The following is a 24,727-nucleotide window of genomic DNA, read 5'->3' on the forward strand; positions in this document are numbered from 1 at the left end:
AGGGTTTGATTGGCAAAGAATCCTGAAGGGACCTTGCAGAAAATCAGAGGCGTCAACGATCATCTAGTTGTGGGAAATGAAGATGCTTGACATCATATCCTTATCGGCATAGATTGTCCCTTCGGTCACGGAGCTGTTGCTGCCGTCAACCCACCTGTATTCGGTCTGCGACATCTTGCGAAGGCCTGCAAGCCAATAGGGTTCTGAAAAGAGGAAAGGAAAGGAACATTCTGAAAAGACGAAAGGAAAGCAACATTCTGAAAAGACGAAAGGAAAGCAACATTCTGGAAAGACGAAAGGAAATGAACATTCTGAAAAGTCGAAAGGAAAGGAACATTCTGAAAAGACAAAAAGAAAGGAACGTTCTAAAAAATCGAAAGGGAAAGAACATTCTGAAAAGACAAAAAGAAAGAAATATTCTGAAAAGACATAAAGGAGGGAACATTCTGAAAAACCTAAAGAAAGGGACATTCTGGAAAGATGAAAGGAAAGGAACATTCTGAAAAGACGAAAAGAAAGCAACATTCTGAAAAGGTGAAAAGAAAGGAACATTCTGAAAAGACGAAAAGAAAGGAACATTCTGAAAAAACCTAAAAAAAGAAACATTCTGAAAAGACAAAAAGAAAGGACCATTCTGAAAAAGCAAAAAGAAAGGAACAGTCTGAAAAGACGAAAAGAAAGGAGCACTCTGAAGAGATGAAAAAAAAGGAACATTCTGAAAAGGCGAAAAGAAAGGAACATTCTGAAAAGACGTAAAGAGAGAAACATTCTGAAAAAACAAAAAGAAAGGACCATTCCGAAAAAGCGAAAAGCAAGGGACATTCTGAAAAGACGACAAGAAATGTACATTCTGAAAAGATGAAAAGAAAGGAACATTCTGAAAAAAACTAAAGAAAGGAACATTCTGAAAAGACAAAAGAAAGGAACATTCTGAAAAGATGAAAAGAAAGGAACATTCTTAAAGGAAGAAAAGAAAGAAACATTCTGAAAAGACAAAAAGAAAGGAACATTCTGAAAAGACAAAAGAAAGGAACATTCTGAAAAGACGAAAAGAAAGAAACATTCTGAACAGACGAAAAGAAAGGAACATTCTGAAAAGACCTAAAGAAAGGAAAATTCTGAAAAGATGATAAGAAAGGAGAATTCTAAAAAAGCCTAAAGAAAGGAACATTCTGGAAAGATGATAAGAAAGGAACATTCTGAAAAGACGAAAAGAAAAGAACATTCTGAAAAGGTGAAAAGAAAGGAATATTCTAGAAAGACCCAAAGAAAAGAACATTCTGAAAAGATGAAAAGAAAGGAACATTCTGAAAAGACAAAAAGAAAGGACTGAAAGGACGAAAGGAAAGGAACATTCTGAAAAGACAAATAGAAAGGAACATTCTGAAAAGTCGAAAAGAAAGTAACATTCTGAAATGACAAAAAGAAGGGAACATTCTGAAATGACTTAAAGAAGCAACGTTCTGGAAAGACGAAAATAAAGGAACATTCTGAAAAGACGAAAAAAAAGAACATTCTTAAAAGACGAAAAGAAAGGAACATTCTGAAAAGACAAAAAGAGAGGAACATTCTGAAATGACATAAAAAAGGGGAACATTCTGAAAAGATGAAAGGAAAGGAACATTCTGAAAAGAGGAAAAGAACATTCAGAAAAGACGAAAAGAAAGGAACATAAAAAAGACTTAAAGAAAGGAACATTCTGAAAAGACGAAAACAGAGGAACATTCTGAAAAGACGAAAAGAAAGGAACATTCAGAAAAGACGAAAAGAAAGTAACATTCTGAAAAGACGAAAAGAAAGGAACATTCTGAAAAAACCTTAAGAAAGGAACATTCTGAAAAGACGAAAAGAAAGGAACATTCTGAAAAGACGAAAGGAAACGAACATTCTGAAAATACGAATAGAAGGGAACATCCTGAAAAGACGAAAAGAAAGGAACGTTCTGAAATGACGAAAAGAAGGGAACATTTTGAAAAGACCTAAAGAAAGGAACATTTTGAAAAAAGGTAAAGAAAGGAACATTCTGAACAGACAAAAAGAAAGAAAGGAACATTATGAAAAGACAGAAAGAAAAGAACATTCCGAAAAGACAAAAAGAAACGAACAGTCTGAAATGATGAAAAGAAAGGAACATTCTGAAAAGATGAAAAGAAAGGAACACTCTGAAAAGACAAAAAAGGAACATTATGAAAAGACAAAAAGAAAGGAACAGTCTGAAAAGAACTAAAGAAAGGAACTTTCTGAAAAGACGAAAAGAAAGGAACATTCAGAAAAGAACTAAAGAAAGGAACATTCTTAAAAGACGAAAAGAAAGGAACATTCTTGAAAGACAAATAGAAAGGAACATCCTGTAATGACGAAAACAGTCAATTAAAGCTGAAGGAACGACTAACTCCATTGTATGATACTGAAACCAAAACCTATTTGTCATATTGCCTCAACCCTGGCATGAAATGAAAGTAAAAAAAAAAACAAAAATCAAATACAGCGTCACTAATAAGGAGTCTGCAAGTACGTTACATTTAGAAAAAACCAAATTTATATTTCGGAAATTAGAATGTAGCAATGTGTTGGTGAACAAAGAAAGGTAAGACTCGCCTAGTTCCTTATAGCTCCTATATAGCAAGAGGAAATAGACTGTAGACAAAAATCATGGAAATTATGACAAATATTCATGCAACTGTCATACATATATATATATATATATATATATATATATATATATATATATATATATATATATATATATATATGAAATTTTATCACACTGTGATTTATATACAATCATGAAGCTACAAATGTCGCTTAATATCGAAATTACGCTACCTCGGTATATCTCCGGAGAATTGTCGAAGGGGAATTTATATAAGTGATAAAATGAATTGGAATCGTGGGGATGGCTCAATGGTTTACGTCAACTGGAGTCGCTGAATAGGCTTTCGTCGTGGTTCGTGTCCCCACGATTCCAATTCATTTATCACTTATATAAATTCCTTCGGCGACAATTCTCCAACGGAGATATACCGAGGTAGCGTGAATTTCGATATTACGACATTTGTAGCTTCATGATTGTATATATATAATATATATATATATATATATATATATATATATATATATATATATATATATATATATATATATACGACGTTAAGTAGAAAAGAATGACATACGACATTGGGAGTTTCACCAGTTTTAATTTGGTAGATTTTAATTTTGTAACAAAATTTAAAAAATCTGCTGGTGCAGCATATGGTGGTCTAGTGTATTTTAAGTCAGTTCACTTTACTAACAGTAATCTTTCGCCAAATTCCTATGATGCAGGCATTAGAAGCTGACTGAGTAATGGGAATAATCTTCACAAGGGGAATTTACTCACGGTCATTCAATCTCGAAAGACTGGCAAAAAACTGGTAGGTTTCTGCAGATTTGACGATGATCAGCCTGTGGCCAGGAATCCTGGCGCAGCGAGCTCTTGCTGAAACAGAGAAGTAAGTTCCTTGGAGAGCGACGTAGAGGAGTTTGTCTGGTTGCCACGAGTATGTGACTAATACGCTTGCTGCGTACAGAAATGAGAGACATTACTGTGAGAGAGAGAGAGGGTACAGAAAAGTGTCATACTGAGTTATCTCCTTAATTTGGCGAAAGTAATAAAAGCCCTTCTTCTGTCTACTGTTTACAGGCTCACGAGTAGTGCTGCATTAATCGTATTCAGCATTTTCCTGGGATATTTCTAAAATTTTTAAAATACAGACACTTCTTCGCCCATGAATATGTCTTTCCTCACCAAAATTAATTAAAATCTCCTTGACAGTAGAAGTTCCTAAAATTTTTTCAACGATTCATTGTGTAAAAACAGTCAAAAGAACGCGTTTTAGTCTTCACTAAGATACTGACTACCGCCCGGATTTACATTATATTTTTTAGGATGAAGTTGTTGCGGAAATAATAAAAACAACAACTCTTCCCATTCTTTCAGTTGTTTGACTGGAATGCAGATCCTGAAGAAGTGGTGACAACAACGGTCAAACAGCTCTTGACAGCCATGTCCAATGTAATATCTATAAAATGCAACTGAGACAGTAATAAGGCATTTTGACTCAAATAAAATTTCTTCATGCTGGTCTGTCTCGACTGTACAAGATAGGCTCTGCAAAAAGTTTCGAATGTAGGTGAATTCTAAGCAGGATCATAGTTATCATATTGATTAGTTAATCAATATCCAAAAGGAGGGAGCGTTTAAGCGATCTCAAGAAGTATACTGATATCAGGAAAGAAAAAGAAAAGTTGTGAAGAGAGCTAGGTTTCTCAAATATGACGAGTAAGCTTTTACAAACCAAAAGTTTTTACGGTTAAAGTTTCCACATCGAGATACAGCCAAGCCTCAGAAATTATCTTTCTTCGCGTATTGTTCATGGAAGGGAAGGCTTCACCTGAGATCATGAATCGTCCACATATTTTGGATTTCTCATAAATAACAAGATTGTTTCCCTTTCAAAAAGAATATGAACGCTTCGACGGTCATCAACATACAAAAATGAGAGAGAGAGAGTTCAGTGAACACCAAACTATACAACTAGGACAAACGACAGTTGCAAACAAGAGTACTCACATTTCCTGAAGTAGTAAGTGGCGTCTGGATCAGGAAGGAGATCTGTGTTCTCTGGCCCGAGGCTTGTAATCCGACATTCCCAAGAATCCTCTGGTGGTGTTAGCACCTTGACCGACCAAGCTTGACAAACGGTAGGGCCTCGGGCAAAGCACATATCTCTGCACTCACCTTGGGATACAAGTTGGTTCACTCATCAAGAATCTTGGTTGGAATTTGACAGTGGTTAATAGCCCTTGTGGCTGATTGGCCAACTGTTCAGATTCTTAAAAAAAAAAAATTAAAACCAAATATATGTTTGTTCAATAAATATAAACGAAGCATATTTCTGTAAGAAGAGATCGTATGGTTTCGGCAGTGAATATCGATTTTGGGCTCTCGCTGAGTGATTGTCTACCAGAAAATATATCGTGTGTGACGTGCTATTTTTTCATTAAAAATCAGGTTGCCAGGACATTGAAGATGTAAATGGAGATGGGGCTTTGATGGTAAAGCCCAAGGTGAGGAAAGATGCATGTGGCAAGTTAGGCTTTGCGAGCGTTACTCTGGGATGTGATGGGTAACAGCAACACTAATTGATCCTGGAATGTGCACGCCTCCTTAAAATCTTTGCTCTAGCTAAGTACTGACGTTAGTGTAAGACGCAGGGAAATTAAGTTTCACAAAGCTGTCACGAAAGCAAGTAATAATCTTAATTAACATATCCAGTCACCAAGTCTTTGTAAGTCCTGGCCGTCCTGGGGTGGTGTTTGAATTTGTTCGCTGCCTGTGATGTTCCAAGTCACATGGTGCGTATTTTGGTCTCTTTTCTGAGCCAAATACCATCGAAAATGAATGCTATCGAAAATGACTCGATAGTGACCGTGGGGTTGGATTTTGGATGAAGTGCCGAGTTTTGTAAGAGTAACAAGGATGCTAAATATAATGAAAGTGTTAGGAAAAACAGCAAATAAGTAGCCTAAACATAAAGAACTAAGTGTTCCAGCAGAGTAAACAATGTCGTCTATGGAGGCCAAAATAACTAAAATGCATTAAGTATATCTTGTACAATATACACATGTATGTCATCACTCGTAAAATACTTACAAGGGTTGTAACTGGGAAAAACAAATTTTACATCCCTTTGGCGAAAAGTCAGGTTTGGAGCCATGAAAAATTCCTTCACCGAACCTTCATTGTAATAGACACTAGGTCCAGGAACTGCCGTTACAATTCCTCGAGTTACTAGCCCGAAGAAGAAAAGCAATACAATCACTGCTTGTAGCACGAATTGGCACTTGTAAGAGTCTGCCATTGCAACTTCAGAGAGCCTGCATTCAGGGTAGTTACCACCTGTAAATATTTAAGAAGGACGAGACTTTTAATTACATGAAAACAGCAAAAGTTATGAAAATGCCAAGTCACGTTGGTCAATATCTTTTATTTTCCCTTTCATTGTGATGACACTGAATAGAGTGAGCAGAAAGAAATCAATAAGTTATGTAGCCAGAATTGGAAGACTAATCCATCCTTCTGGAACAAAGATGCTGACCACCGGATTTTCCTAATTTGGCCAAATTTATTACTTGTTTAGTTAACCATATACTGCAGGAAACAAGACCAGAGTCTATATATATATTCATAATTATTTTATATATATATATATATATATATATATATATATATATATATATATATATATATATATATATATATGTATATATATATATATATATATATATATATATATATATATATATATATATATATATATATATATATATATATATATATATGTGTGTGTGTGTGTGTGTGTATGTATGCATTTATATGAGTGTGTATTAAATGTGTATTAATACGTAACAAAAGTAATATTTATAACTGAAATATGTTACTGACGAAATCATTTCTATTAGCGAGTAGTGAAGAAGTTAAAGCTAAGGTGAGAGGGTAGTCTTGCCAATGTTTATCCAATATTTTTGATGAAAACATCCAGGAGAAACACTTAAGAGTTTCCTACTCCAATGTTCTTGCACTCAAATTTCAAGAAGACCGTTTTCAAAGTTACTTACAAGTTGGTTAGGCGTCTCCTGTGGCCGGCTCTACCTGATGTTGACCGGAATGTTTCTAGTTAGATTTTAGTCTCTTAGAAAATCTCGTCCTTCGCACAACGACTATAATTTCCTTCTCCTTCGTCAGGAATGTCCTCTTCGAAGCAAGACTGTCGGGGGAATGCATATTTTCATAAGCAATGTAGCGTTTGCAACGAGTCTTTTGGTTACCAAGAGACCAAACTTTTCACTCCTGCGTGAAACTTTTGGCCGAGAAGCACGTGAGGGTCAATTAGCGTTCTGAAGTTAGTTTTCATAATGTCTCCGCCAATTTTCCTAATGGACTAGCGTAGGTCTCGTACTGAGAGGCATTACTAAACCATCCATTTTAAAAGTTGATTGTTGTAAAATCAAAGCATTCGTTAGAGGGAACCATTTTAGTTTCTGAAGAATATATCCTCTAGGAATTGGTGAGAACTACTTGTAATTAATTTTGTGAATAAGAGACAGACACTGGCTTTTGTAAATATATAAAAAAATTTTAGACTATATAAATATCTATATATATATATATATATATATATATATATATATATATATATATATATATATATATATATATATATATATATATATATGTATATATATACGTATACAGTATAATGCACGCATAAATATTTATATTTAGTGGCATCAATAAGTTTTTTGCTGGACCCTTCATATCGTCGAAGTTTTTTTCGATTCTCATGCGTCAATCTTCGGTGAAGAACGCACAAACTTCTTTCTTTCTTCATTTATTGTTTTCCGTCACGACAATCTGCTTTTACAATAATTTTGTCCCTCCGTGAGGAGGGAACGTATGCCTAAGCTGTGAATGGTCCAGGGATGAAAAGGATGAACCACTTTTTGGGGTCGAAAACTTTAGGTACAACTTTCATATATGGAATGAATATTCTAATTACAAAACAGTGTTTTAGGATCTACTTATTAGTTGTGTATGAAATTTTTAAGTGCTTGTTTGAGAGAACTCGCAAAGAATCAACAATGTTTGACAAAGGTTATCTAATCATGTATAATAAACGGTATGAGTTTATATGAAAGTTACAAAAATTATATGTGTATATATACAAAGCATAATTCGCAGATATCACCCACTAGACACAGTCCGGGCTTCGCGTCGGGCGAGGCCTCAGTGACATGCGAGGTGTTACTTGTGCTTCCCTGGGCACTTGTATTTCTTGAGCATGCGATCCGACTCTTGTTGGGTATCAAGAGTCGGTTTTTAGTTGGGCGATGCTTACCGCTTCCGCTATTAAAAGACGGCCATAGTTGCTCTCTTTATGGACGACCTGGGCGCCTTCGATCGATTTTTGTAGGGATGGGCTTCCTGTCACGCGTATCAATAAAATGCTGGCGCATGGACCCTTGGTTTCTGTGGGCCAGCGTTCGCCTCCGAAGGGTCGTAGTAGTGTGTCCGATGTAGGTTTTGCTGTGAGATTTAGACATCTCCTCTGGGCATATGAATTCATACACCACTTTCATACAAATTCGGTCCCACGGAAGCGGGGGTGTTTTTCATTGCTGGGGCTGCTACCAAGTTAGGTTTTCGGTATTGCTTTAAATTTCTTGTAAGGGGCCCTAGGTGTTGTGCCCCTATTATAATGATTCATCGTAGAGTCCGGCATCCCTCGTTAAACGTAGACCCATAATGCAGGCGATGATAAATTATTATTATTAGTATTGCTAATAGATTCACAATTTCGTGAAAAACAATCTGAGTAATAAAAATCCACAATTATATAGTAAATATATTACTATGTATTATTATTATTATTATTATTATTATTATTATTATTATTATTATTATTTCGGTAGATGAAACCTATTTACAAGGAACAAGCGCACAGGGGCCACTGACTTGAAATTCAAGCTTCCAAAGAATATTGATTTCAACCTCCCACTGCAGACCCCACACTGCTGCGGTAACTGATCATGATACAGAGACTGATTTTTTCATCGCCTCGGGGGAGGCGCGAACTCGCGACACCTGAGCGGCATGTAACGATCATGTTCTCCTCCGCCGTCGTTGGGATCGGTTGGGAGAATTCGTCGATTCCTTTTTTTCGTCGCAGTTTCGATAACACGATCTGCGTAACCGGTGTTTGTTAATAACCGGCGAATTCTGTCAAATTCGTTGCGTACTTCTCTCCAAGAAGTGCGGAGGGGTGAGATCTACTCTAATCCATTAAGAATGTTGGAGGTGGCGTTATGAAAACTAATTCTACGGATTGACCCTCACGTGATTCTGGGCCAAAAGTTTTTGTGCCAGGGACTGAAAGTTTGGTCTCTTGGTAACCAAACAAATTCATTACAAAGAGATTCATTGCTTATGCAAATGTTCAGTGTCCCGACATTCTCGCTTCGAAGAGGACATTCCTGACGAAAGAGAAGGATATTATAATCATTGTTTGACGGACGAGGTTCCACCGGCCACAGGAGAAGCCCAACTGACTTGTAAGTAATTTCTAAGCGATTTTCTTGTAATTTGAGTGCAAGAACTTTGAGTAGGAAGCTCTAAGCGTTTCTCCTGGATATTGGGGGCGGGGGCGTGATATATACAACGAAGCTTAGATTTCAGACAAGTGTAGTTATATATATTGATACTGGATACTGGTGGGAGGCGGGTAAAATATACGACGAAGATTAGACTCCAATTTCATTAAACAAGTGAAGAAATATGATTTTAGATACGTGAATATATATATATATATATATATATATATATATATATATATATATAAATATATATTAATATACAACAATATATATATATTATAAATGTTTGCCATAACCACAATATCCTCTAAATCTCGAATTCTCAACACTTAAATCCAAATGCAAGAATAGAAAGTAATTCTAATGTCCGTAGTACGAATCGAACCCGCATCCGGAGTGACAGAACAATGTCACGTTGGTGGCTAGACTTCGACGTCGTGTTACCGTAACAGCTTGACCAGTTGTATACTACACGGACATGAACCACGAGGCTACGATCTTGTTTCCACCAGCATATACGGTTAACCAAACAAGTAACAAATTTGGCGAAATTAGGAAAATCCAGTGGTTAGCATCTTTGTTCCAGAAGGATGGGTTAGTCTTCCATATCTGGCTACGTAACATATTGACTTATTTCTGCTCACTCTACCCAGTGTCGTCACAATGACAGGAAAAATAAGATATCAGCCAACTCGTCGTGGCATTTTCATAACTTTTGCTGTTTTCATGTCATTAAAAGTCTCTTCTTTCTTAAATATCCACAGCAAAGCATTCGTTATTGGATAGCTAATGACTTCAGAAAGGAAGTGTACAGCTTCAAAGCTTTATATTCTTAGACGTAAATGTAACCTAGTAACTGGTGAGAACTACAACTTGTAATTCATTTATTATGCACCCAAATAAATCAATTTTACGACTTGCGTATATATATATAATATTATATGATATATATATATAAATATATATTTATATATATATATACATATATATATATGTATATATATATTATATATATATATATATATATATATATATATATATATATATATATGTGTAATTCTTGTGTGTGTACGCTCATAAATATAGGTTTATACATATATAATATATATATGCGCTCTATATATATAAACTCTTTTTTATATATATATATATATCGCAAATATATATATATTACAGGGTTAAAGTATAAGTAACGCCCTTTGTTTACTGGAACAAAATTAAAGCCATATTTTTTGATTATCCTTTATTTTTTGAACATGAATGTATTGCCACAGGTTAATAGATGAATATAATATATTAACAAAATTAATATAACGCTTATTCAGTTTAATAATGTTCAATTAAATGAAATCAAACCAAATTTAAAAAAATAAAAGTTACAAAAGATATAGTTTTAGAATTTAGTCATTCATTTGAGATGTTCAAATGTTCCTTGATGTTCCATACAATTCTGAACTCTACCAGCACTTTTACAAAACTTTTGACGCATTTCAATGGTAATTTCATGAAATTTATCTGACATAAAAAAAACATAATTCTGAATTATAAAAAAATTTAATCCCCTTAAGATTGGACGCTGATCTTTTAATACACCCCACAAAAAAAAGTCCGGTGGTGTTAGGTCTGGTGAAGTGATGGCCATTCAACTGGTCCTCTTCGTCCTATCCATCTACCTTCAAAATTGTATTTCATTTAACCATTCCCTAGCTCTTATCCCATAACGGGGAGGTGCTCCATCTGGACTGTGAAAATAAATTACAAATGAAAACTATTTTCAACTTTTCAAAAAATTCCGTTTTATCATGCATAAATAATATATATATATGATTATACAGTACTTTCCAAGAATATCGGCCCCTATTAATCCAGTGCAAGAAATGGCGTGGCCCAAACTGTTTAAATTATAAATTAATATCCTTTTCAAGATGACATGATATTATCATTATATAATACACACAATTATGGCGATTGATATATCCATTTAACTTAAAGGTTGCTTCATAAGTGACCACCATGTCTTGTGGAAGGTTACATCTTCATTAACTTTAGTCATAAAGATTTCACAAAAATTGCATGTATTGCTGCATGTTAAAATTAATATAATATATGTGGAATATATAGGTATAATCTTTAGCTTCGGTTTCCAACATAATTTTCAACACAAATACTAATTGCTAACTCTGCAGAAAAGACGCCTACTGGTTTTGAGAGAACGCAGCAACGATTCTTGTAGTTCATTGGACTTTTCTAAGCTTGTTGCAACAACTGGCCTACCGCTCTTTGAGCATCACTTACACTTCCTGTGGATTCAAATTTTCTAATGAAGCTTGTGATATTTCGGCTTTGCACCTTGGGATGTTAAATTCAGCTGATAACAATCTTGCGGTTTCAGCAACATTTTTATTGTTTTGATAGTACAATTGAATTGCTTTTACTCTCTGTTCCTTTGTTAATCTCACGGTTGTATAAAATATCTGAAAAAATGAAGATTTAGCAAATTAATTAAAGAAAATAATAAAGAAAATATACATTATAAGATATAAAATTAAAAAGGGCGTTACTTATGCCGCACCCATATATAGATATACATATTCTTACGTTCTTGGGCCTGTTGGAGGAATGTTAGGGGATTTTTATCAAATCACATATAATGTGAAACAATATAAGACAATGGATAGTAAATCTCTCGATGGAAAGCGGTTAATACTGGTTGGAAGAGTTGCAATGATCAAGTGTTTGTGCACAATGGGGAAGGGAGAACTGGTTAATGGCCCGGGACTGCGTATCCGGACCTTCTTGCTTATCAGAAATGGCAGTACTTCTAAGTGGAATTGATTCACAAGGCTCGGTTCGACCTCATGGGAGCAGAGTAGCAGGATTTCTGGAAGAGAATTCCAGGTTAGCATTCCAAAATAAGGAGTTTCTCTCGCATAGAATTGAAATAAACACCATGGAGGAATGATCAATTAGAATTAATTAGCCCTTGGTTAACACTATGGTGGGAATGATCTAATTCTGATCACTAAATTGCTTTAATTTGAGCTTAGGACAAGTCATGAGGGCGAATCATGGGCTGCTTTGTTGGTAGGTTTGATTGAACAAAGGGGGCTTTGTTTAGGAGAGGGAAAAGTCGGAAATAATGAAAGTATGGAGAGAAATTCAGGGGAAGAAACAGAAACTGGCGGGGAGTTTGCATTCATAGATGTACCTCAACCTGTTCGTTGCAGAGCTCTTGCAGCAGATCTGGATATTCTGGCGATTGCAGTCCTGCCAGTATGACGAGAAGCAGATGAGGCGCTTTTAGCGTGCTGCCTTTGGCTGCAGCGAAGCGTTTGACGGTGTAGTCTCGCCCAGGGAAAGGCTCGGCGTCTTGGGGTATCTTTGAGGCGAACAACAGAGGCATAGCTATGATCTGAAAGCAATTCCCAAAACCAGTAATAGGTTCATACAGTAAGAGACCTTATAGCTAAGTCCCAAGGTTCAAAACAGTAGCCCGTTTTTTCCCGCATTCGCCCTTGTTAAATTAACGATTCCCTAACGGCTGCCTGACACCCCCACAAATCGTACTGTGGGGTGGCTTGAAGAGCGGTATTGTTCTACCCCCAAATCGGGTGACCTGGGGGTTTTTTAGACCTACCCCTTGTTCAAATGTGACATGACATCTCTGCTCGCTGCCAATCTCCCGCTTAAGCTGACGACTAAGAGACGAATTGTTAGAAAATACGGAAGATATTATATATATATATATATATATATATATATATATATATACAGTCGAAAGTCGACCGAATTCAGATTTGTTAATTAAAACTCAATCGATATTTCATCAAAGTTTCAAACCTTTGTAGTGTTTCTTTTTGGAGTTCGTTGTAAATATTCTTTTCATATATATATATATATATATATATATATATATACGAGTATACTGTATATGTATATATTGTTACTGTAACAGCGAACAACTATATATTAGACAAGTCTTTATAATTATTTACACAGAATGAATAGAATATTTACAACGAGCCAAAAAAAAAAAGAAATAACGCTACAAACTTTTGAAATGTAGTCGGTGAAGTATCGAGTGAGTTTTAATGAAAAAAGTTTGAACAAGACCCAATGGCGGCAATATTCCTCGTGTTCGTGCTTAATAAGAACTCTGGTCTGTTCATCACAAGTTGCCTGTCCACAATGTATTCGAAAATAAAACTTTTCTATGTCCATTTACTTACAAGATTTGATTTCTCTTTTTTGCCTTAATTAATTTCCTACTTTTCAAAATGAGTATTTTCTGTGTGGAAGGTTGCTTTCAAGTTATTAGATCTTTAGGCTTGTACCTAAGAAATATTCTCTCGTATTCAGGACCAACAACCACAATTATAAATAATGTTGCCTTAAGTTAGTGTCCACTGTTGCATACTTTCTTCAGAAGGTGGAACAGAATCCTTGAATTGCCCATTTTGTTTGTACGTTGGTATATTACTGGCCCAGTATTATGTTCATCCCAAAGATTGTTAACAACGTGCATCATTAGAAATTGGTATGGTTTCTCTGCTGTTTGTTTATAGACATTAACGAGACTTGGTAAGCCAAAGAACCGAAAATAAGATGCTTTCCATTTATCGATGCTTACGGTGTGATGGTGTGAAGCCCTTCTGGAGGTCTGAGAAGGATCGACCTAATAGAGTTATGTCAAACCAAGCATTTGACAACATCCATGGTTACAAATTAATATGTGAACACGAGTGAAATGATAATGAATGGAATAACAACAATTGGACGATCAAAAGTCGACTTTGACCACTCGGCTATCAAGAGAGGTAGAAGCTGACATCGACCTTGTTGCGCATACTCCTGAATTCAGGTTCTGTGCAAAACACTGCCAACTTACCATTTAGTTATGATGTTGGAAATGCTTCATGCCGGGGTAGGTGAGATAGGTGACTTATTATTCTGACTAATTTTCTTTCATTCAGAAGGTAAAGCAGATGAGTATTGAATGAAAGTCTTCTCTACATTTTATGCTGTTTCTGGTTTCACCTCCTCCTCCTCCTCCTCCTCCTTCTCCTCCTTCACTTCCTCCTCCTCCTCCTTCTCCTCTTCCTCCTCCTCCTATATTTCCTCTCAATTATCATAGCGCTGTGATTCTCCTCAGTCAGTGCTTATATGGGTGAAACTTAATGGAAGATTTTATTATCAAAGCATACAAGTTTGTTAAAAAAAAAAATACTTGAATATAATTTAGGATGTGAATAAAACAACGACAGCTGTTGCTAATTTATTAAGAAATAATCTGATGTGATTTTGACAACTCTAGCGTAGGTAAACATCATGTAGGATAGTAAAATCAATAATGTTGATAATTTAAAACTGAAGGGATTTTAGCTTCTAATAATTACGCTTCAATTATTCTTCGCCTGTACCAAACTCTGAAGCGTCATCAGTTACAAAAAATACTTGTCAAATCATAAAACTGTCCAAAAAGCCTACATTTGGGATAGAGGTGGGCTTTATTAAAATAGTCTTGACTCCTGTTGTACTCAGAGTCACGTAGAGATTCTGTCACCAGAACAAGTTGTAGAAACTCACAGGCTGCATTCTGGGTCAACCATAGACCTTTATTTCTTTTTACCTCGTTGTGATACAAGAGATCATTTGAAAGACACTGGAAAGTCAACTGTGCTGAGAAGTTACACGACTGGTCTTGTGCAAAGTGCAGGATGTGGTGAGGTCTTGGCAGCATGATTCAGTGATTGAAGTATTGCTTCCCTGCAGTGGACCGACGGTGCTGTTCGTTCATTATTTACCCGTACACACACTGTGGGTCTCACTGCTTATTATTACTGCGGTCCTTGGGTAGTGTGAGACAGACTGCCTACTTACTTTCTGTCATTCTTTTTTCTTCCTTTCCATTACTCACTATTTCACTTTTGTATGTTTTGTATCACAGGCATATACACACATACATACATACATACATTCATGTGCTGATATATGCGTAAAGGGGGTGTGTGTTGGTGTGTTCTTCAATTCCACTTAGAAGTACTGCCATTTCTGATAAGCAAGAAGGTCCGGATACGCAGTCCCGGGCCATTAACCAGTTCTCCCTTCCCCATTGTGCACAAACACTTGATCATTGCAACTCTTCCAACCAGTATTAACCGCTTTCCATTAATATCTAAGGATTTAAAATCACTAAGCTGTACAAACCTTAAAATGATTTGTGTTCTTAATGCATAATACTTTCTGTGCTTATAATATAGCATAGGGGACACATAATAAATATGTCAAAAGTTTGCAAATTAATCAAGCGTTCAGAGAGATAAATCCTAGGTAGAAGAATTTGCTCTAAAATGCCGAAGTGTATTTTCGAACACGTTATCAATGCTTCCTGGATCCTGACGTCGAAACATCGTAAATTCTCACTCTTCAAGTAACCTATGTCATTTCAAATTGCCCGAAAATTAAGTTTTGCATTTTCGCTGCTGCATCTAAAAATATGTTGAACTGCATAACGTTATTTATCCAAACTTTTGCCAAGAGCGAAATTTACTTTTGACAAAGAATCGTTGATAAGAAACACCTGATAGCCTGATGGGGATATGCCCAGAAAATTTCACCGTAAACTAAATTTGTGACAATAAAGCAACCAGTGTGGAATCTGACCTACATTGTAGGAACATCAATATGTAAACACCTGTGAAATAATGCTTTACTTGTAAAAAAAGAATTTTCTACATTTTGTTACTTCTTTCTTTTCCTTTTCTTTGATCACCTTTCGTAGAGCATTTGTTTCCATTAGTTTTTCTTTTCCAATTGCTCTTTACCACTCTATTCCGAGAGGGTTTGCTTGGCAAAGTGCCCTGTAAGGACCGTCTCTCTTTTCAAGCGAGTCGTCGATCTTCATACTCCAGGAAATAAAGACGTTGCTGCTGAGGCCTTCGTCGATTCGAAAAAGTCCGTTGGTCACGGAAATGTTGCTGCCGTCTCCCCACTTGTAATCTCCCAGTGCGATCTTGCGAAGGTCTGACACCCAAAAAGGTACTGAAAAAACGAAAAATAAGGAACATTCCATCAAAGCTGGGAGACCATATGAGAGGGGGGAAAAAACTGAAACAAGATAAAATTCAAGAAGTTGGACAGCTAAATGCCATGAAACCAAAGGGGATAGATGAAAAGTAATAGGTAGAAGCAAACAGCTCGTGCCAAAGACAAAGACACAGAGCAAAGTACAGTGTGCCCTAAAAGCCAAGCCGTGATTGGCGATCCCTGATGAGGAGAGGAAGGGAAGAGTAAGGAATAGAAACAATAAAGGCAAAGCTGGGAATATATATCGGTTTTCATGAAGAAGAGTAAAATGAGATTCCAGTTGCAAGACAAGAGAGAGGATTGTCTAAAGAAGTCAAGAGGAAAGTGGAACGGAATAGAAGGCTATGAAAAAATTAAGCACACACCGATAGATCAAAGTAAATGTTTTTTTTTTAAAAGGAGAATCTGTACTATAAATATGTAGAGAGGAGATTAAACGGAACGGGTAAAGCGCAAATGATCGTAAACATCCAGAGGCAAAGATGGTGTCCAGAGGGAATGGAGTGAAAATGTTGAAAGTGTGTTGGAGGTGCTAAGCACTTTCGTCTTATTACCAAGACGTGGTCACAGCAACTGCATATCTTTAGTTGCTGTGACCACGTCTCGGTAATAAGACGAAAATACTTAGCATCTCAGTTGCTTCCCTTTTCCTTCGTGGCTGAAACTTTCTTCGTATAATCAACACTTTTTTACCTTTTTCGAGATTTAAAATATATACAGAGAAGAGAGGCAGATCTTAATGATGCAAGAGTAGAGAATATGGCAAAAATGAGTATCGAGGAAATAAGGAAGAAGAAAAGGTAAAAATAATAGGGACAAGAAAATGAAGTGACCAGGAATTAATTCAGTTACGGGTGAGATTAGGTGGGATTGAGGGACTGACCCTGCCTTGTTAGGTAGGTCTGGATAAGGAAATTTTTCTAAAGGATTCGGTGAAAGGAAAATATATTATTTTGTGCAATGAGAAGGGCAATAGGGGTGGCTCCAGGGAGTATAGGGGCATAACATCGAGCAGACCGGGAAAATTGAATAATAAAAGTTTAAGGAGAAAGCAAGAAAGATGACAGGAGGTTCAGAGGGAAAGAGCATTGTGGGTATATAGAAGGAAATTGCGTGGATCACGTGTTTACCGCAAAACAGTTGAGTAGAAAGTTTAAAGGTCAAAAAAAAAAAAAAAAACCTGCAGGGGGCATAGAGTGACCTACGAAATGCTGACGATATAGTGGTGGGTGTCAACCGGGATTTAAGAGAACAAAGGCTTAGTACTAAACCTTATCTCCAGTACTGGAAGACTAACACCTTCAAACTTCATTTCATCCCGGGTTGAAATTTAAAAGGTGAGACACACACACATGTATATATATATATATATATATATGTATATATACTGTATATACTGTATATATATATATATATATATATATATATATATAAAGTATATATATATATTTGTATATATTTGTGTGATGATTATGAATATATGGGCTGTGTTATTTCTTTGGTGCAAAAGAAACTCAAAATTTTCATGGTAGTAGTCCTCAAATTTACATTTGTTATTATATATATATATATATATATATATATATGCATATATATACTGTATATATATGTGTGTGTGTGTTTGATTTTAAATCTCGAAAAAGGTAAAAACGTGATTATACGAACAAAGTTTCAGCCACAAAGGAAAGTGAAACAATGGAGGTGCTAGGTACTTTCGTCTTATTACCAAGACGTGGTCACATCAACTGCATCTTTAGTTGCTGTGACCACGTCTTGGTAATAAGACGAAAATACTAACATCTCAGATGTTTCCCTTTTCCTTCGTGGCTGAAACTTTCTTCGTATAATCAACACTTTTTTATCCTTTTCGAGATTTAAAATCAATAATATATATATATATATATATATATATATATGTGTGTGTGCAAAATATATATATATATATATATATATATGTATGTAATGTATATATATATATAATTAACAATGTAAATTTGAGGACTACTAATACTAAAAATTTTGAGTTTATTTTGCACATAACAAATAACACAGCCCACATATCATAATCATATTCATTGATTTGCTTTCACAAAAGCTATGACTTCGGTATATATCGGCTGGAGCACCAAATGTTTGGTCTAATGTATTTTAATTAATTTCATTTTACTCATAGCAGTCTCTCTCTTCCTGTGATATCAGTAATGTGGCTTTTATTTTGTACTGAGTCTAAGAGTAATGAAAAAATAATCAAATTGAAATTCACCCACCGTCATTGAACCTCGAAAGATTGGCAAAGAAGTTAAAGGTTTCCCTGGATTTGACGATGATCAGCCTGTGGCCGGGAATCTTGGCGCAGCGAGCTCTTGCAGCATCAGAATAGTATTTTCCATTGAGGGCGACGTAGAAGAGTTTGTCCTGTTGCCAAGAGTATGTGCCCAAAACGCTAGCTGTGTACAGAATTGAGAAACACTACTGTGAGAGAAAGATGATACAGAAAGGTGTCATATTGCATTACTTCCTTATCAGAGAGTAAAAAAAAAAAAGTCCTCTTACTGTCTACTTTTCACTTGTTCACGACTTGTGCTGTACAGTGGGTACTTAGCACTTTCCAGGAACACTCTTCTAAGACTCAAAAAAACAGGCAATTCTTCCAACCTGAGCATGCTTTTCAATGTAAGAAATAAATGGCTGTAAGAGCCTCTTCAGTGTCCCACATAAAATATCTGTGAAGATTCTACATACACGAGTAGAAAATAAAATGTTTACCTCATTTTCTTAAATAATTCAACTAGTAAACACAGAGAATGAAAGTTTTAGGTCATCACTAAGAGGCTCTCGTAAATGCCGGATTTAAATGACCTTTGAAATAATTGGGTGAAAAAAAAAAATACTAAAACAACTGATCATCTTCACAGCCTTTCAACTGCATGTCTGGAGTTAAGAGACTCCGGTATAGGTGCCAATAAAACCCTACCACGAGGTTAAGGTAATTCTGGACATAAGTGAGAAGCAATTCTTGGATAAGTAAGAGGGCTTCATCTCTTTTGACTCAACTGACAAAAGAAATTTCTTATTCTGATCTGTCTGGACTGTACAAAAAAGGCTCTACAAACAAGTTTTAAAATCACTATCACATTTAACATATATCCAAGACATTGTATGACTAATTAAATGATGTTGAAAATGACAAGGTTTAAAAATACAGCAAGGAAGTACATTCATTTGGAAAAGTGATACAAATTCATAGTATAGCGAAATTAGTTTTCTTAGCCGACTCATAAAATTAATAGGAAGCAAGACTGTTCCTTTCATTGAGTTCCTATATTAAAAAAACAGACCAAAACCTTTCTTTTTGTTGGCTCTAGTTTCATAGAGAGTTCCACCTGATATCATGAGACGTCCTGATTTTGATCTCTTGTAGATAAAAGGATTCTTGCTCTTCAGAAACGAGCAGAAACAGAACATCAACGCATCGACGTCACCAAGATACTAAAAATCAGAGGGACAACTAAAAGAACCACTAAACAAGGTAACTAGGGCCAGATTAATGTTGCTAACACAAGAGTACTCACATTTCTTGAAGTAGTAAGTGGCGTTTGGATCAGAAAGGAGATCTGTGCTCTCCGGACCAACGTTTATGAGCCGACATTCCGAAGAACTCACTTGTCCTGACACCGTGACCAATGACCAAGCTTGACACGCAGTGGGGCCTCGGGCAAAGCAGAGATATTGGCACTCACCTTAAGGTAAACGTTTATGTATGCATCAAAAATCGTGTTTGGAATTTAACAATAGTTAAGAAGCTCACTGTCTCATTAGCTAGCTGTTTAGTTTGTGTTTATACTGTATTAAGATAACTGTAATGCAAGGCAATAAAAAGTAATTACATATTTATTTCTACAAAGCAATACTATAAAGGTTTCGGTTGTTAACAGAAAATTCGGCTTCTCATTTATTTTGATGGCTTATCGAGATACATTTCTATCAATGAAATTTTATTATCCAAAAAACCAGGTGATGTATTGCAACGAAAAAAGGAGGTCTGGTAGTAACAGCTAAGAGTAGGTGCTTGTAGTAGGCTAGGCTTTGGGTAGGGTAAGTGCAGGTCACAATAAGTTACAGCAATTGTAAGTGATGCCCTGTATGCATTCGTTCCAAAAATAAATCTTTAATTAAAATACAATATGACTTTAGCACAAGACGTAGAAGACTTAAGCTTTTCAATGTTGTCAAACGCGACAGAAAAGACTTTAAGTAACCCTTCAGTCATTAGGCCATTGTGGCTCCTGTCTTTCCTGGGGCCAGAGCTGCGATAAGCGATATTTAACATTGGTCATCAAATGTGACGCTGCTTGTCGTGATGTTATACTCATTCTTGTCTCATCTTGAAGCATAAGTTACTCTGAGGCTGGATATTGGAAGATGCGTTAGAGGATTAGCGATAGTCTTAAGGATACTAACACAAATGATAAGAGGAACAGTAAATGAGTAGACTAAACTTGCAGAAATGTGCATTTTAACAGACTCCATGTAAATCTAAATGTATAGAGCAAACAATGACATGTAAGGAGAGAAGAGATTCAGAACTTGTGTAAAGTATATACAGGATGGTAACAACATCTATCTATCTATCTATATGTGTGTGTGTTTATATAGATAGAGAGATAGATAGATATACATGCGCATCTAGAATACTTACAACGACTAAATCCTGGCAAAACATGCGTTGCATTCTGTTGGGGAATTGTCAGGTTTGGAGCCATAAAAAATTGCTTCTCTGAATCTTCTATGTAATAGACACTAGGTCCAGGCATTGCAGTGACGATTCCTCGAATAACTAGTCCGAATAAGGAAAGCAGTACAACCACTGCTTGTAGCAGCAAACGGCACTTGTTAGAGTCTGCCATTGTAACCTCGTCAATCTGGCATTCAGTGCAGGTTCCCACCTGTAATTATTCAAGAAGAGACAGACTTTCAAACGTAAGAGAACAACACAAGTTACGTGACTACAAAGTAGTGTCGATTGATGTTCGTCATTTATTCTTTCACTGCGATGACACTGCATAGAGCGAGCAAAACAAACTCAGTAAGTTGCATAATAGAGACAGAAACAGAACCCAGTCAATCATATTGAAACAAAGACGTTAATCATTCGATTTGGTTTATTGGCCTAAATTTATGACGTATGGTTGGTGGCCGGCCGGTAATAAAGTCATAGGAAAAAAAGTCACAGTTTTGGCTAGGGCAAAAAGTCACAGGAACAAAACTCACATTAATTCATGGTGGCCGGTAATAAAGTCACAGGGGAAAAATTCACAATTTTTGGGGGGTCATTATCTTTTTGATATTTACAGTCTTTTGTTTATGCTTAAACGGAAATCCCCAAAGGGCTTGTACTAAACACGCCGCAAAGGTGGATACATACCGGGTTCAAATCCTCGGGGAGTCACTATCTAGGAAAGATTAGTGTGACTTTTTCCCTGTGACTTTTTTCCTGTGACTTTTTTCTGTGGCTTTTTCCCTGTGACTTTTTTCTGTGACTTTTTTCCTGTGAAGTTTTTCCTGTGACTTTTTTCTTGTGACTTTTTTTTTTACCTGGATTCGTATGGTTATCCCTTTATACTGGTAGAAACAAGATCAAGACATTTATTCATATCATGGCAAAAAAAAAAAACCACACAAGTTAGTTTGGTAAACGCAAAAATGAACATATTCCAGCATGTAAATTGGCGAATATTATAGCTCATTAGCTCGACACGCCGTGGAAAGGGATCATAGAATATAAGTTTTAAAAATGGTCTAATTGTGTATAAATGCCTGGACAGATCCACCAGAGGATGTATTGAAGGCACCCTCATTACGTAAACAATACCTTTGATGGAAACTTGGGCATTTTTTAAAATAATATTATGAGCGAAGAAATTTGTAAATGTGCGGTTGTTCGTAATTTTAGAAATGTATCTAGTCAGGTAAATTCCTTCCAAAATCAAAGTCATAATTTAGAACAAAATCACCTCGTTGGCTCTCTAGCGGAAGACTCAAGGTTTCTTCCGCCGAGAAGGTCTCGAAGAGTTTTAGAATTGACAAGGGGCCCAACAACCTCATTAACTTTTTAAATTTCTGTATTGTTTGTATGTATGGTTTCCTGCTTAACTTTCTTTCCCGAGTTGTATAATATTATACTCTATTTTAGTGATCAGGTCCACAGCAGTTGGACGGAAGCTATAAGATTTGTACATTTATATTTTAATACACTACGTTTTGTAACATGAATGTCATTATGGATTTTACCATATATATATATATATATATATATATATATATATATATATATATATATATATATATATGTATATATATATATACTGTATATATATTATATATATATATATATATTATATATATATATATATATATATATATATAGATATATAAGTAAGATCCACAATGAAATCCATGGCACAAAAACTTATAGCATATTAAGAATATTTATATACACAAACTTTAAGCTTTCGTCCAACCACTGTGGACTTGTTCTCTAAAATTGGGTATAAGAGACAATTCAGGAAACAAAGCAGTTGGACGAAAGCTTCAGGTTTTGTGCATAAGTATATTTTTGATGCGTCAGACGTTTTTGATAACCTGGATTTCATTGTAAATCTTATATCACATTTGTGAAAAAAGAACATTTTAATACATATATATATCTATATATATATATATATATATATATATATATTCAAATATTTATATATATAAATATTTATATATATATATGTATATATATATATATATATATATATATTTATTTACATATTATATGTGTGTGTTTGAATTTTCTAGGAAAGGCTTTTTTTTTTTCTTGAAGCCTCAAATAGCATCGTATTCACTGCAACGTATCTTGTGTACTTAAATATCTTTAGTCCTTTGCTCTTTCCCGAAACCGTTTATAAAAACTTATTATTATGATTAGAGTAAAAATTATTTATCAGTCATTTGCACCCACTACTCCAATCATTTAACGTTATAATGCTCTTTCTGCTTATAGTTCATCTCCTCGTTCATTATGAAAAGCTTATATTGCTCGTCTTGAAGTTGAAGTTAAGAAGAATAGAGCTGATGAGATTTTAACCTTTTAGAAAACCTCGTCTCTCGCTCTATGAATGTGATTTTCTTCAACTTCGACAGAGACGTCGCTTTTGAAAGGGAATCATCGGATCAATGAACAAGTCCTTGCACGATGCAATGCTTGCAATTAACCTTTTACGTTGACTAGAAAGCAAAGTCTCTTGCGCTTTGTGATATGCATTTGAGCAGAGAATCACGCGAGAGAGAGACAGCAGAAGTAAGTTCCAGTTTTTCGAAAAATTTTAGTAAATCGATGAACAGTGGTCTCAGTGCGAAAACTTGACGTGTGGTTAAAGCAAAGAGCATTCGCGAGAGGAAAATTAAGAGGTCGGAACGGAAGTATAAATATCATTGTGTTATGATGATATTCCTTTCAAACATCAAATCTGGAAGACTTCACTGAATTATGGAGTAATTTTTCGAGGCAGCTTGTCTGCCCTAAAACGGAAAACTGCAGTATCTGCAAAATTTTCGAAATTGAGATATGGCACCTACTGGGCTCGTGTAACACTGATACACAAGTTACTGCAGTTTCGGAATGATTCTTCAATGCTTTCCAAGAATATTTAGGGGGTCTCATTTGTAGTATCTGCAAAATCAGTAGTAAGGCAAAGGAGTACCTACCATTTTTCTCAGTTTTGTATTTTTGCAGATACTGCAGTCTTCCATTTTAGGGCGGTTGTGTCATCAATACCACACTGCAGAATAAATTCGTTGATGCATTGAGCTTCTTATTTTAAGAATATGCGGAAACTAGAGCGGAAATTAGTATTCTTATTTCAGGAAACAAGGTGTCTGGAAGATTTTCCATTATCGTACAAAGCCAGTCACCAAACCTTTTGATTACGAATTCATTGAAAATGACACCTGGAACAATCACTGGTACACTGGGTCACGAGAGGCTTGCTCGCGACTGAAAGAGCTTGACTCACTGCAGCAGGAACTGTTACTTTTCTTTAAAACCAAATCAAAATACAAGTCATTCACAGGCACTACGCGGTAGTTATTCAAACTGAGTTTCGCCCTCCTTTTCCCTCCTCTAACTTTAGTTCCTGCTCGAGGTCACCTTTTTGTGTAATGAGGGTTTTTCGATGCATTTCTGCCTTGTCTTCATTTGAGTCTTTGGTCCAACTAACGGTAGGAATAAAAAACTGTACCTTTAGATAGAAAAAGAATCAGATATGACTCTGATCAGCCTCATGCACCAAGAGTAACGATGAACATGTGCCTAGTGATGTTAGCTTTCCTTTACATTCAAAGGACAATTTAAGTGAAAAGGCCAGTGGGTTGGGCAATCTAATGAAAAAAAAGGAAACTT

At 35.7% G+C, this 24,727-nt stretch overlaps 1 protein-coding gene across 2 annotated transcripts; it reads right to left on the reverse strand.

Annotated features, from left to right (window-relative positions):
• Positions 1 to 15,307: 15,307 nt before the first annotated feature.
• LOC136849863 (uncharacterized) lies at positions 15,308 to 24,405 on the reverse strand. 2 transcript variants are annotated; one of them, XM_067123366.1, is made up of 5 exons: positions 24,246 to 24,405; positions 20,981 to 21,227; positions 19,854 to 20,021; positions 18,549 to 18,728; positions 15,308 to 16,236 (listed from the first exon to the last, which is right to left on the reverse strand). In XM_067123366.1, the coding sequence occupies exons 2-5, from the start codon at positions 21,186 to 21,188 to the stop codon at positions 16,016 to 16,018; spliced, it is 777 nt and encodes a 258-aa protein (XP_066979467.1). In that variant the 5' UTR covers positions 21,189 to 21,227; positions 24,246 to 24,405; the 3' UTR covers positions 15,308 to 16,015. The 2 variants fall into 2 exon arrangements, with proteins under 2 accessions (XP_066979467.1, XP_066979457.1); XM_067123356.1 differs by lacking the exon at positions 24,246 to 24,405 and adding an exon at positions 24,034 to 24,226.
• Positions 24,406 to 24,727: the final 322 nt, after the last annotated feature.

The sequence above is a fragment of the Macrobrachium rosenbergii genome, chromosome 2, assembly GCF_040412425.1.
Source record: "Macrobrachium rosenbergii isolate ZJJX-2024 chromosome 2, ASM4041242v1, whole genome shotgun sequence".
Taxonomy (NCBI): Eukaryota; Metazoa; Arthropoda; class Malacostraca; order Decapoda; family Palaemonidae; genus Macrobrachium; species Macrobrachium rosenbergii.

Coding starts and splice junctions, on each gene's coding strand:
- LOC136849863 (XM_067123356.1), bottom strand. CDS start 24,078: ATGGAAGACTGCAGTATCTGCAAAAATACAAAACTGAGAAAAATG. Junction 20,022..20,980: donor TTTGCCAGGATTTAGTCGTT/GTAAGTATTCTA, acceptor GTTTACCTTAAG/GTGAGTGCCAATATCTCTGC. Junction 16,237..18,548: donor TCTTTCGAGGTTCAATGACG/GTGGGTGAATTT, acceptor TCGTTTTTTCAG/TACCTTTTTGGGTGTCAGAC.